Source organism: Oreochromis niloticus, linkage group LG20 (assembly GCF_001858045.2).
Source record: "Oreochromis niloticus isolate F11D_XX linkage group LG20, O_niloticus_UMD_NMBU, whole genome shotgun sequence".
Classification (NCBI taxonomy): Eukaryota; Metazoa; Chordata; class Actinopteri; order Cichliformes; family Cichlidae; genus Oreochromis; species Oreochromis niloticus.
The window spans coordinates 21921332-21936543 of NC_031984.2; the positions used below are offsets into that span (position 1 = coordinate 21921332).

General features: G+C 40.8%; 1 protein-coding gene across 6 annotated transcripts; it reads left to right on the forward strand.

Annotated features, from left to right (window-relative positions):
* Window positions 1-337: 337 nt before the first annotated feature.
* Window positions 338-8488, forward strand: LOC106098216 (uncharacterized). Of its 6 annotated transcripts, none has more exons than XM_019350200.2 (5): window positions 366-1729; window positions 5309-6331; window positions 6574-6729; window positions 7028-7120; window positions 7554-8488. In XM_019350200.2, the coding sequence occupies exons 2-5, from the start codon at window positions 5315-5317 to the stop codon at window positions 7875-7877; spliced, it is 1590 nt and encodes a 529-aa protein (XP_019205745.1). In that variant the 5' UTR covers window positions 366-1729; window positions 5309-5314; the 3' UTR covers window positions 7878-8488. The 6 variants fall into 6 exon arrangements, with proteins under 6 accessions (XP_019205744.1, XP_019205743.1, XP_019205742.1 ...); XM_019350201.2 differs by lacking the exon at window positions 366-1729 and adding an exon at window positions 4053-4785; XM_019350199.2 differs by lacking the exons at window positions 5309-6331; window positions 6574-6729; window positions 7028-7120; window positions 7554-8488 and adding exons at window positions 2098-4194; window positions 4315-4785 and having other exon boundaries at window positions 338-1729.
* Window positions 8489-15212: the final 6724 nt, after the last annotated feature.

The following is a 15212-nucleotide window of genomic DNA, read 5'->3' on the forward strand; positions in this document are numbered from 1 at the left end:
GTCCAGGATCAACAGCCAAAGGCCTAGCCAAGAATTTGGCTGTGGCTATTATAAGCTACCACTAGCAAACTAACATGAGTATTGTGAATTTGACAGTGAACCTAAGTTTATAATATATTTATTTCTTTATTATATTGCATGAATTGGCAAATAAATATCACCAGTTGATCCAGAAGAGAGTGTTATATGAACTCTTTTCCCTATGTTGCAAAGCTATGACATTACATCACTGTGATTAGTCAGTTGCAATGATGATCCCTGACCAACTCCATACAGCTTCCTGCAGAAGCTGACAAAAGCCCATCTCCCAACACCCATTCTTGCCACCTTCTACACTCTAAAAAGTGTATTTCAGCAGTAGTTGAAGTTACGTAAAGTTCGGAGTTAGTTTCATTAAGATTTCTGCTTTAGTGGAGCCAGTCTACATTTGTGGAGTATATCAACTTGTTATTACGTGTTGTTCCCTCAGTACACATGTAACCTGCTATTCTCATTAGAGTCAACCTGCATCAATTAGGTTTCTCGTGACGCAGTGCGTCTGATGTCATGACGTCTCCGCCTTCTCCAGAATTTTCTACCTGCGGTTGAGACCACCATTTTGAGAGGCACTTGGCTGCAGGCAGGACCTCGTGAACAATTTGGTCAATAAGGTAACGAAGATATTACTTTTTCCATAGTCCTTGAAGGTAAGTCAAATGTAGAACACATATTTTAATATATTAGATATAAAAATATTCCAACTGTATTGTTTGTTAAGTGTTTAGTAAACTGACCTGACCAAACCGCTATCATTCAGCCCTGCTAACATTAGCGAAATGTCAGACCTGTTGGTAGTTTGTGCTTGGACATGTAGGTTAAGTTAGTAGTTTGCCGGCGGTACTCTCTTGTTTTAATATCGTAACGCTAGCTTAAAGTTGTGTATTCATGCAGTGTGTCGGTGTTGGCTTACTGTTAGTTATTCATTAGCATTAGCACATTATGGCGGCAAGCTGGGCCGCGGTTCTCTTCAGACTACGTTACTTTGGGCGCGCGCATTTATACACGAGTGGTTGTTCGCAGTATGCCTGTCGGCGCGAATAGTTCATGCGGTCAAGGCCACGGGTGATGTAGGAGGTAAAGTTTAGCTGTGGTGGCTCCAGGAAGCATGCATTTACTGCCGCTTGCATTGCTTTCAATGTACATGACGTTAAGAAGGCGAGGAGAAAGGGTGCGTGCAGCGCTCGTACACGCACGGATCAGCCGTGTGAGAGGGAGATGGTGTGCGGCAGAAAATCAAAATTAGAAATCATAGAAGAAAGTATTACGCTATTGAACACAGAAAATACAGCCATCAGATTTCTTGTAGACCTAGCACACTTCTGGTCTGTGTCTGAATACATATATAAGTACATAGATGCAGATGAACACTGTAAACATGATGAAAGATCGACAGACTAACTCGAACATATCTTTAATCTTTAGGACTTTGGGTAGCGCTTCCTTTCCTTCCTGTCAACCTCTCCAGAGGGGTGTCTGCTGATGGCAGAAAGATTACATCACCTCTGGTTGGAACCCTGGACAGTGCCACAACCTTTGGCTTGGTGTCCAATGTGATGCCCCATCGCCACCTTCTGACCTAACTTCTTCTCAGCTCTGTGACTACTTCAAGAGGGGCATTCCTGTGTGGAGGCGTGCCAGGCAGCTCGTTTTACCTGTGAACTTGCGTACTTTCACTTCATCAGCAACAAAGGTATGCAAGTTCAAAATAGTAATGTCTCATTTAAACTTAATTCAGTTTTACACTGAACAGGAATCGGCTTTATATATAAAACAATTGCAAAAAAAAAAAATGTACCTATGGGCATTTGGGTTTTGTTTTTAAACTTTTGTTTTGAACTTATCCCTTTAAAATCTAATTAGAGAGGGCTGGCTACATTTGATGAATACATTTTGTGTTTAAATGATTCGCTTTGTGTTGGGCAATGTGGCAAAAAGCTGAGATGAGATCTAGTCTCATATCACCATATTGATATATTGTAATATTGCCCAACTCTCCCTCTGTGTTTTTCTCAAATTATTTATATACACCCAGTAAAGCGTGTCTCTTTGTTTCTCCAGTGCTATGCTTCATGTGGAGATGCAAGGACTGTGGGACAACATTAACAAAAAGATCTGAATTGCTCAAACACTACAAACTGATTCATAGGCATTACGGACGAGGCCACTCATATCCATGCACTTATTTAAATTGTGCATGTAGGTTCAAGACTTGGAACGCCCTACTGAGCCATCTATCAAGAAATCACCCTGCCCAACAAGCAGTCTCCAAAGCTGCGTCCACATTCACTTGCCATATTTGTGGCCATAATCAACTCTCCACAGAAAGAGAATATTTTCAACATATCTATCAGCATCTTAAAAATAAGGAGACTGTAACATGTGCGTTCCAAAACTGTGAATATAAAACCAATGTCTATGAGAACTTCAAAAGTCATAAATACAGAAAACACTCTGGTACAGTGAACACATTTAAGCCTGGAATAAGTTCTGTTGATGAATCTTCTGCCAGTGTTGCCAGTGATATTTCAGATGTGGAAATTATAGAGAGTGATGTAAATTTAAATTCTGCTTTTGACAATGGGTATTCTGAAAACTTAGAGAAGGATATTGAGCTTAAAATTGCTTCAGTGCTCCTTAAGTTGGAACACATCTTTCTTGTGTCTAATGCAGCTGTAGATGAGCTTTTGCAGGAGTTAAACTATTTGATTGGTTCTGTTTCTGTGGCGATTACCCAAAAGACTATTAGCCAAATATTACAAGACAATGGATGCCAATTTGACCAGTCAGTTGTTGAAAAGCTAGCCAGTGTACTCTGTGAGACAAACCCTGTAAAAAAAGCAATTGGAGATAACGGTCCACTTTCCAGTCCTTGGAGACGAAAAGCATACTATAAGAGCCACTTTAAAGTAGTGGAACCAGTGGAATATATACTTGACCGAAAAAATAACAAGTCATTCCAATATATTTCAATTTTAAAGTCTTTGCAGCATATTCTTGACTGCCAGACAATCTTGGATCAGGCTGTTAATTTGAATACTGTAGATAATCAGCCTCAAAAAACTTCTGTGCACTACAAAACTATCTTCGATGGTGACTTCTTCCATGAAAATGGACTGTTGTCCAAGCAGGAAAGCATTTCATTGATATTATACATTGATGAATTCGAAATATGTAATCCCCTTGGTACATCACGGAGGAAGCATAAAATTTGTGGATTGTACTGGGTTTTGGGTAATTTGCCACCAGGCTGTAATTCTGCTTTAACCTCAATCTATTTGGCTGCTTTAATCAAAAGTAATGATCTGAAGTGCTATGGGTATGAGAAAGTGTTAAAACCTGTAATTAATGATCTTGTAATTTTGGAACAGAGTGGGATATTTCTGTCAAAGTTGGGCAGAACAGTAAAAGGCACTGTTCAGTGTGTTGTTGCCGACAACCTTGGTGCACACAGTATTGCTGGATTCTTTGAAAATTTCTCAGGGACATACGTATGTAGATTTTGCACTGCAGAAACATCAGAGTTCCAGACTATTGAAGTCAGAAGTGAAGTCTTTACTTTAAGAACAAAAGACATTCATGCAGATCATTTACGAATTATTGAGGAAAACAAATTGCCCAGTTATTATGGTGTGAAATCAAAGTGTATTTTGTCAAAGCACCTCTCACATTTTGATGTTACCACTGGGTTTCCACCTGATGTTGTACATGATCTTTTTGAGGGAATTGTTCCTTTTGAACTTGCGCTTTGCCTCAATTTGTTAATCAAAAAAAAGTATTTCACATTATGTACATTGAATGAAGCAATATCATCTTTCAACTTTAAGTGGGCTGACAAAACAAATCGACCTCATCCTGTGGCTCTCAGTTTTGCATCCAAAAAAAGTGTAGGAGGGAATGCACACGAGAACTGGAGTCTTACCAGATTTTTGCCTTTGTTCGTTGGGCAGAGTGTACCGTGTGAGGAGCCTGCTTGGCACATCTTAACAGACTTGAAGGACATTGTTGATCTTGTTGTCAGTCCTGTTCATACTGAGGACTCCATTGCATATCTTGGTTTTAAGATCTCCGAGCACAGAATCAAGTTTCAAGAGGTTTTCCCAGATGTTAATCTTAAACCAAAGCACCACTACTTGGAACATTATCCATACTTGATCCGTAAGTTTGGGCCACTGGTTGCACTATGGACTATGCGATTCGAAGCAAAGCATAGTTTTTTTTAAAAGAGTTGCAAGGAACATCAGATGCTTCAAAAATGTACTTCTTTCCCTTTCACAGAGACATCAGTATCAGATTGCATATCATTTGCATGCAATTAGCTTTGCCAAACCCCCACTGGAAGTAACAGATGTTTCCACTGTTCACATTGATGTTCTTAACAAGGACATCTCAAATGCACTGAGACAGAAGTCTCCAGATATGGACAATGTGTGCTTGGCTAAAAGTGTAGCATATAATGGACTAATCTACAAGTGTGGGATGATCTTGATCCACGGCTCACTGGGAGGACTGCCAGAGTTTGGTGAAATCATCCAAATGGTGATACTGCAGGACAAACTAATCTTCATTCTGAAAAAGCTTAGCGGATGGTATATGGAACACTACAGAGCTTATGATCTCAAAACATCACCAAGCAAAGAAGTGGAACTTGTTGAGCCACAAGAACTGCATGATACCTACCCACTGGCAGACTACAAAATTAGAGGGATGCGTCTTGTCACCTTGAAAAGATATGTCCATGTTTAAAGGGTGAGGCCTCAAAATATGATAAAGTATTTTCTTAAGTGGGAAAACAAAACCCAGACCCATACAATACTAATGTGTTCTCAGAACATATTTATTTTATACTGCAAGCCAAAGTGGTGTGATGATGTCATTGGCAATTCATCAGTTATGTCATTTTTTTTTTAATGCAGGTTGCTGGATTCCAGTCAGTGAATGCTAATCCTATGCTCTCCCCCCTTCTGCTTCTCTTTTTCTTCTTTCCTCTCCTTGTTGTCTCCTATATTCTCCTCACCTCCTCTCCTTCTCTCTTCTCTTCAATGTCTCCCATATTCTCGCCATCTCTCTTCTCCTCCCCTCTCCTCTTCGGTTTGCCTTCTCTCCTCGCTGCCTCAGCTGATCTCCACCTCTCCTCTTCATTTTCTCCTCCCCTTTCCTCCTCTCTTTGCCTTCTCTCTTTTCCTCTAGTTTGACATTAAATTCTCCTAATTGGAAATGTCAGTGGTTTACATGTTGATCCTCACTAACTGTGCTTGTGCTTTGTTCTCAGACCACCATGGCTGGTTCAACACCTGCAAGACTGAAGGTGATTTTAGGAGAGAACAACATTGAAAAGCTGACTCTTCCAAATGGCATCCCAGAGTCACTTGAAGACCTTCTCAGCACGATAAAGACTACCTTTGGGTTAAAAGGTAACTTCAGACTGCAATACATGGACCAAGACTTTGGCAACGACTTCTTCAATCTGAATTCTACCACCGAACTTCGGAATTTGGGGACAATCAAAGTGATCCACCAGCAAACAAATCCACCTTTGATCAGTGCCGATCAGTCCACTTCATCTCTGTCTCTTTCATTTGAGTCTGATGACGGTATTTCGGTGGCATCAAATGACACAATTATCCTCTCATCCCCTGAATCTATGTCATCTCGAACACAACAGTGGCCAGAAGACTTTGCAATTCCCCAATTTTCATATGACACAGAGCTACAGCTAGAGAGGGGGAATACTGAGTACTGTGTGAGCCAAAAAATGTTGACTTTAAGCGCCCGAATGCTGTCTGATATCCTGAAAAGAGTTGCAGAAGAAATTTACCGTTACAAGGCCTATCCAGAGGATGCACATTTCTGCGCAGCTGCAGAGGCCCTTATCAAAAAGCACCCATGTTTGAAAGAACCTGGATCATTCAATGGCTGCTACGGTTGGAAACAACGACTGAAGTACAAAATGGCAAACTACAGGACCCAGCTGAAATTACAGGGGTGTCCAGAGCTGTGTGTAAACTCACTGAAATCTAAAGCTACTACAGATGCTTTCCCTGCTAAAAAATTGAAGAAGCCAAAACGTTCTGAAGCTAACTTTTATCCATCCTTTCCTACTGGTGAGACTCTGGACAGCATGGAAAAAGTGAGACTAGAACTTCTGACAGAGATCGGGATAAGGGACAATGAAAGGGTCATCGCAGACAAAATGGCTAACACGTTTGCCTACAGACGACATGAGGTGGTAAACCAAGAACCAAGCATTCAGGAACTGAAGGACAGATGGCCTGCACTCTTCACACAGAAAGAGGTAAGAATGGAACTGAAGTGATCGAAGTCTGTATGCTTCAGGATTTATTGCAGTTAACTTTCATGAATCGGTCATAACTTGATGTGGTTGAGATTTTATAACACTGAACTTAATGAAAGAATTTACATTTTGAATTTCCATATATGTTATACTTTTTGGGATATAGACATTTTGGCATACAATCAGTTTCAGCATTTTGTTCCATAATACAATATCTACTGTCATTTGTGTTTTGTTTTTAGATAAATACGGAGTTCCAGAGGCTCATGGCTGTTCCTCTTGAGTGGAAGTTCATGGCCCAGTTAGACATGCACTCAAGTCAGCTGATCAAAGTCATACGTGCCAAAGGAGGAGCAACACGCCAAAAGGTTGCGAACATCATGGACACATTGGACCAGGTAAATCTGTACCATCAAACAAGATACTTCGTAACTAAGAGGGCTGTCAAAATATATCTGAATCCTTCATAAAGACAGTATGGGCAGGCCAATGCTAATCATGGCTTTCATATGCATGAATGTTTTTAGCGACTCAAAAAATACACCACTGAACTCATCCCCTTTTCTTTCTGTAATGAATCTCTGGGCTTGTGAATTACTGTTTTTAAATAAAGTACATGTAAGTTAAGCAATAAGAGTAAGGATGTCTGTCTTATGAAATTTAGAGTTTAAAATTAATCAACATTTGTTGTTCTAGACTGTGGACATTAATCATCGGAGGGAATGTGTGCTGAAAGCCCTCACCATCTTCCTGGGAGAAGATGCAGATGGCCTGATCAAGGAATACCTTGTAAGTTTCAACAGTTTGTCAGCACATCTTGTCAAAGGGACACAAAAAAAGTTAACTGTTAGAACAAACATAACACGTGAACCATAGTTGGATTGCTGACATGTATTTATTATCATGACCATATTGGACATTATGTAATTCCCAGCAACAACACATTACATATTGGATTGACTTTGTTTTAAGTAAGAAGGGCTTACTTGATTATTTAAGTTCAAAGGAATAGTTTGACATGTTGGGAAATCTTATCTTTCTTGCTTACAATTTGATTAGAGTCAGATTGATACACCTCTCTCTGCTGTTTCTGGTGTGTGATGACACCCAGCCAAGAAATAGCCCAGCACATAACACATATTGGTACATCACCCAAACACTTAATCACTGTAAGAAGTGAGGCTAATGATGATTTGTGTTTGTGTCTTGTACCCCTCTGTAGGACTGTGGAGCAGATGATGTTCAGAGGGACCTGGAGGAGGTCACCATGGCAGTGTATGTGATTCGGAAGGAGGGGGAGGGACTGCAGGAGCCACCTGAAGACATTGGCATTGTCATTGAGGGTGTGGAAGTGTTGCATGAACTAACTTCGGTTGCCTCAGCTTGTGCCCTGCTTCTAGGTTTGATCTATGCACTCAACCTAGCTTATCCAAAACCCTTTCGCTTCACTTTTGAAGTGCTCCAAAAAATCTTCATGCAGCTTGATCAGCACAAGATGTCCCCCAAAGTCCAAAATCTGTATTTCAAACTTCAAAGCTCCCAGTAATGGCACAGAACAATGACCAACAAATGGCCTTGTGCCATAATGCGAAGGAACAACTGTGTTTGGACATATAGCATGTAAAATATGTAGTCTCTTTTGGATGTTGGGCCTTTTTTATGCTCCAAGAGACCTCAAACCACAATTTAATGTGCTTTTATACATACTTGGTATGGTATTTTTATTTATTTTTTAATTTTTTTTCAGACATATTTGCCTTCGTTTCAAGGGAAAGGTTGCATTTCAGGTTTGATGTGCTCAGTTATACAACAAACTGTTGTGACATTCTAAAACTCTAAAGGAGTGTTTATATTTTTTCATCCCCATTGGTCAGCTACACTGTTCAGATATTTATTCATTGGCTATAGCTGAAGAGAAGTTTCTGTATACTCTTGGGGCACTTTTTCATAGTTGACACTATATGTGTTGAGATTGATATTTGTGTAATACTGTGTTGCACTTTACACTTTGATGACAACTTTGTGGTCCTACTAAGCGTTACTTGCATTTTGTGCATATGTGTTTTAAAAAGGACAAATGTGTAATGTGTTTGACCAAAAGCTGTGTTGGTTGCCATAAAGGTAATACTTTATTACATTTATACAATAAAGTATTTTAAAAAAAAAACATTGGATTTTGAATATTTGAAAAATATTTTCAGCCAACTTAAAATTTTGATTTAAGCTTTATTAAACAAACTAAAATTTCATTTTAGAGTCACTACAAAAAATAATTTACACTAAACCACATTATTAGGTTAGCAAAGAGCAATATTTTACTTTTGGGTTATGCAAATTATTGGGTTGGAAAAACTGAAAACTTTAAGTTGAAATGTCTTAATTTTAAGTTGGATTAATGCAAAAATGTTTATTTGACAACAATTAATTTATTAAGTACATGTAACTTAAATCAGTTGTGTTAATCTAATGTATTAACTTCATTTCAAAGAACTTAATTAAATTAGGTGTTACCAATTGAAATAATTCAATTAAGTTGGTTCAACTATTTTCTTTTTTCAGTGTACAGAGGGACTATTGAGAGCATCCTGAGCAGCTGCATCACTGTCTGGTATGGTAACTGCACCATAATACATCACAATACTCTACAATGGATAGTGAGAACAGCTGAGAAGATCATCGGAGCCTCTCTTCCCTCCATCACAGACACCAATTGCACCAGCTGCATCTGTAAAGCCACCAGCATTGTGGAGGACCCCATGCACCCCTCACACACACTTTTCATCCTGCTGCCTTCTGGCAAGAGCTTCGGGCCCTCACTGCCAGACTGCGAAACCGTTTCTTCCCCCAAGCCGTCAGACTCTTGAACACTCAATGACTGGACTGACACACACACACACACCTTCATACGTCGAGTTACTTTTTGCACAGTGCTCAGTCTTTTTGCACAACCCACTGTCATTGTTGCACTGTTGTGTCTGCACTGTCTGGTGTTGCACTGTCTTTGTTTTGGTTTTTTTTTGCAATTTCTGCAATTTTTGCACACTTGCACTTTACGTACTCTTGTGTTGATTGTCTGTTATATGTTGCACCATGGTCTTGGAGGAATGTCTCGCTTCACTGTGTACTGTACCAGTGCACATGGTTGAAATGACAGTAAAGCCACTTGACTGACTTGACTTGACTGATAGCTGATCATGTTACTGACCTGTTTCCAGTTTACCTAATTATTTGCAAACTGCTCCTTCAGGTCCACCATTTTTTTGTGATATGTTACTGACATGAAATTCAAAATCAGCTAATACTTTTCTTGAAGAAGAAAAATGTTTTCTATGCCTGTTTTCTATGTTCTGTTGTGAAGATATGGGTTTATAAGAGTTGCAAATCACCACATTGTGTTTTTATTTACACTTTACACAGTGTCCCAACATTTTTGGAATTGGTTTTGTCTAGAGCTGGGCGGTAGAATGATAACGATATGTATTGCGAAATAACTTTTTCTCGATAGAAAAATTAAACTATTGCGATAGGCCTCATCTCTCTTGCGCTCTTAAAAAAAAAAAAGAACAGCCAATCCAAATTAAGTAGCGCAGAGCCGAATCAATCACAGCCGCAGCGTCACGTCACGTGACTTGTTATGTACAGCACAAGTGCCAAGCCGCACGTGTGTATTTGTTTGGGAAGCAGCCAGCCGCCGTGCCGCCCGGGTAATGGAGGAAATGAGTGTGCCGACTAGAGAAAAATCAACCGAGAGCGTGACCGAAGGTTATCGAAGAGAAAACAGATGATGGTTCCAATGCCGGAGAGATTGTTGAACGGAAAGGCCATAGAAGTTCCGTAGTGTGAAGGTATTTCAGCTATTTCAAGTCTGACAAAAAACAGAGTAGCGCGCACTGTAAATTGTGCCGAAAGCAGGAAATACAATAAAGCGGTGCATGCTCAATCTCTGACTGAAAGCGCTAATTCGTCATTCGGCTTTTGTCAGACTAAAGTAACTGTTAAAACTGTTTGAAAAGCTAAGCTATACAACAAGGAGAGATTGAGAATTTCCTTTTAGTTCTCAGTTTATTTGATATTGACAAAAGTTAGTCAATTTTGTCTGTTCTTCTGTAAAATGACCTAAGATTTATTTTTAGAATTAATATTTTGTTTCTAAGTGGAATTGACAATTTAGTAGTCTGTTCTGTTTGTTCTATTTTGAAACTTAAACGCTTTAGCGGCTGCCTTTTGTGTAGTTTGCAATATTTGCCTTTATTTATCTGAAACTGAAGTCTCATGTTCCTTAAGTACATCTACCCTGTTGAACTTATTATGGGAAATAAATATTTAAATCAAAACAAGCTGCTGATTATTTCAAATATAGTTATTTGGCTTATATCGTGATATATATCGTTATCGCCTGAAATGAAAAAAACATATCATGATATGAAAAAATCTTATATCGCCCAGCTCTAGTTTTGTCCATAAATTTAATGGATTTCTGCTCATGATCAGAAAGAAACATTTTGTAATTTGTCCTATGTCTCCACAGTCTACTTTTATTCTTTGGTTTCCATATTTATTATATGATTTTATTACACAATTATTATATTATTCAAGACAAAGATACAAAGATTAACATACACTTGCCCACTGGGAGCATGGGAATAGCTGGTTTCACACATGAACTCCAGACAATGTTGTGAGAATCAGGTCGACACCCTGTCCGCAGATGGCCTGAGAATCTCCACAACAGGAGATTCTCTGCTTCTAAAACGGTCTCACTACTGGAAATTTTTGTCTGGGAGTTGCCTCAGTGGGAGGCATGCAGAAAGCAACACAGAGGGACAATTTGCTTGTTCTGAATTCACGGGACTATTACCTCCTCTGTTCTCACTAGCACAATCGGACATCACGCTGACTCTACAACGGGAAGCTGGCAGGTTAAAGACCATTTAATGCCCGATTTGACTACACTAGACATTAGAAAACTATGCTATGGACACACACACAGACAGGCGACCACGATACACTCTCCTGCCACCTAGGGGAATGCAACCCCCTCCCCTCTGTCACCCACCATGAGGATTAGCCCCCTGCCCCCACTTCCCTGTGCACTACCATCCCCACTTGCCCTATTATCATATTTGATCCACACTCACCCCGCTTTACTTATTTCACCCTCCAATATACACCACCAGCAAGGCATGCCCCCTTTTCTTTGGCCACTCTTAGGGAGAAGAAGAGGAGGATGAAGAGGCAGGGGCTTTCATGGGGAACAATCTGCCAGGGAGACGAAGAATGAGCGGGCACTCAATTAAGGGCTGCCCATTGAGACTGCGGAGTGAGCCTGAATGCGGGCCCCTCCAAAGGAATGGAGTCCCATGAATAGATTGTGGGCCTTCATGAAATATTAAAGAGCGGACGGATTTCCCACAATATTTGTACACCTCCCTTTGTGGGGATTTCTCCCTCCATTGAGCCTGAAACTGTTAACACATCCGCTCTGAAGCACTGCCCGCAGACTGTGCTGAAGAGCCCCACGGTCCAAGCATCAAACGCTCCCCACCTTTAACTCTTTCTCCCTGTCCCCGTTACCACATCTGTCTCTTTCCTTTTGTCTTTCTTTCCCCATCTCTAGCTTTTGCTTCCTTTCCTCCATCGCCTTGCCCATGAGATATTCATGGAGAGGATTACAGCAGTTATAATGACCACCTGTTCTCGCTCCAGCACTGTGTTGTGGCATGCCAGGCCAAGCAGCAAGCCTCCCTCAGGGTCATGGTGCTAACTGGTGACCTCTGTCTCCACTAACACAAGCCTGACAGTGAAAGCCAAGCAGACGGCTAACAACTCTCAGCATTTCTTATCTCAAAAATACCTCAAACAAGTGTGCAGGAAACGCAAAACTCAAAGGTGCAAAATATCAAATAAGGTGTCTTTAGCTGGCCTTAATCAGTCATCACTGTACGAGACACCAACTTATTGCAGTGCAACCAAGCAAAAGTTAGATTCTCCTGAATACTCATCTAAGCTCTTTTCCTTTCTCGCTCTCCCTCTCCTGCACACACACTCTTTCTCTCTCTCTCTCACACACACACACACACACACACACACACACACACACAGGGATCAGGTTGAGTGGAGCTGTATAGAGAGTGAGGGCTATGTGGTTAAGTAGGTGGTTAAAGCTGCCATTAGCATCAGAATGACCACATATTCTGCCATGAGTCAACATTAGTTCGTGTCAGAATTGAGGGGTTGAGGACAGGCCAGCGACTCTCACTGACAAGTGTACTTTGTTCATAGTTTGATTCATGGGGCTTAGATGATTTGTAAATGTGTGAAAGTGTAAATGACTGTTGCTCAGGTTTTTGGGTTGGTTGTGGGGGGTGGGGTATATTAGTGACGGGGACATGAAAGCCAATTTCCACTTCAGGCGATTATGTCCTGATAATATTTGTTCATATCTGACCTCTTGAACACACTTTTAATTTTCTAAACATTTTACAGGTTAAGCATTCAACATGAAGGCCTGTTGAGTAGCTTCAGCCAAGTAAAACACACTCTACTGGAAAATGCTAAAGGCAAGCAAGGCATCCATGCTTCTCCAGCTCTTTACTGCTTGAAAGCCGACCAGGAGCAACCCTCGAAATCCTTTTCTGGACTGAGTGATTTCTGTAATATCTCAGGCCTGCTTAGAGAACAAAATGACTGAGTGCGCTTTACTCTTGGAAGAATCCGGAAACTATTCTAATGGTCATCAAACCAAGTCTTTATTGCTACATACTGTCAAAACCTGTCCTTAAGGGTACAGGGGAGGTCGTCAAATGTTGTCTTTATGGGGGAAAGATCTAGAATAGACTGCACCGCCATCCAATACGCATACCACATACCAGCTCTTTTTGGATGAAATAGTTTTGTCTTTAATTTTGCTTACAAAGAATTGCCCCAAAAGGCTTTAAAAAAGGACAGCACGATGGTGTGGTGAATAGTCCTGGGTTTGAGTCCACCAGCTGGCCCCCTACCCCGCACACTCTGGGTACTCCGGCTGCCCAACCATAATCAAAAGACATGTTAGACTAATTGGCAATGCTAAATCTGCCATAGGTATGAATGTGAAGGGTTGCCTGGCTTTTTCTATGCTGGGTGTATCCTGCCTCTCACTCTATGACAGCTGGGATGGGCTTCAGCTCCATGCAGCCCCGAACTGGACGAGCCAAAGAAAATGAATGGATGAAGTTCGGATTTCAAACGTTGCCCTCGATAGCACACAAATCGGTGGCTCTAGAAACATTTAGAACTTCTTGACCATTTCTTGTAGCTCTTTGGGTCCAAATGATCTTGGTGTTGTTTTAAATAACTCTTCCCTCTGATGGGCATTTCCACATTTGATATGTCATAGAATAGAAGAACAGATGTAAATCAAACAGGTTATGAATTTATCCTACTTATTTTCAGATTTTTGTGCATACACGTGAATACAACAGCGCAGCCGTTATTATTATAAGTACACCCTGTGGTCTCCCTTCTGTGCTTTATCCTAAAGTAAGAGCTCTAAGAAAGACCTTCTGTATTGGAGATGTGACAGAAATCTGACAGATTCAAAATCGGTTTAAGCAAAAGCATGGCCTGATATCACTAAAAGTAAGTAAGTTATCTTATTTTATCTTAAATAAAACAATAAGTTTTCTTTTTTGATTGTTTGTTTTTGTTTTGGAATAATCTGGATGAGCTGACCTTATGAGTCTGCCAGTTAGCAACTTGTCTGTGTTCATCAAAAAGTTTAACTCTGCAGGTTAAACTTCACTATAGAGCGTGTAGTCGCATTAGACTGCTGCCCACTCCAGCAGAGACCCAGCTGTGGAGCGCATTGGAGAGCAGGCCGCTTGGTCTGGCCTCCATATGCTAGGGTCTGGGGTCCAGGCTGTCAGCGTAGCTCCAGCACATGGAGGGCTGTTGGGGGTGTTGTGAGGTTGTGTGTGTGGTGGTTGGGGGGGCTGCCGTTCCACCAGCATTGTACCATGAGGACAAGAGCTGAGCACTACCCAGCAGGAGAGTTGGGGGGGTTTCTAAAGAGAGATCAACTGGAGCTCCTTTTCTCACACCCAGCTCACTTTGCCCTGCTCCGTGTCTCCTCCCTCCCGCTCCTCAGCAGATTGATACACTGGCTGAAATGTAATTTTCTTGTGTGTCTCATATGAAACTGCATTCCTCTGTTTGCTTCGCCTTCCCACCCACTCATCTGACTAACCGATTCTCGCAGTGGAATTGAGCTGCTTTGTTTCTCAGTCATCTTGTCTACATCTACATCAAAGTCAGTCGTGAGAAGATGGTTAAAAAAATAAAAGAAAGAAAAGGAGTAGGGGGCCAGGGACGAGACAAATCTCTTTGGCTTTCCCTCCACACAATGGTTCTCATTTGAATTTCCCCATATATTGCTGATCACCAGTCTGAATGGTGCCCCTGATGAAGTGTTGTTTTTGTGGTTCCTCACATGAATTCCAAAAACCCCAGGGATACATTTTCCTCTTTTTGTCTTTGCCTTCAAAGTTATTTGGAACGGGACGTGTTGGAATGAAGAAACTGAGAGGTCAACAGGTCCAAATGCTCGATGCTGCTTACCAAACTTCTTACCGTGTCAAAGAGCATTTAAACTGACTGCAAACTAAACTAAACAAATTTCAAGCAATCAGACTTTGACATTTTGTTTTAATGAACTTTCTGAAGAGTTATACCTACAGTCAATCCATGCATAAAGCTCCATCCCGTCTACATCTTTATTTTTGATGACTGAAGTTAGTATTTTCATAAACCTGAAAATGCATCAGCTTATGCTGCAGTCACTTGTTTGAAGCCTGTGAAGATATATTCCAGCATTATTTCTCTGTTTATCTTAGTCTGCTGT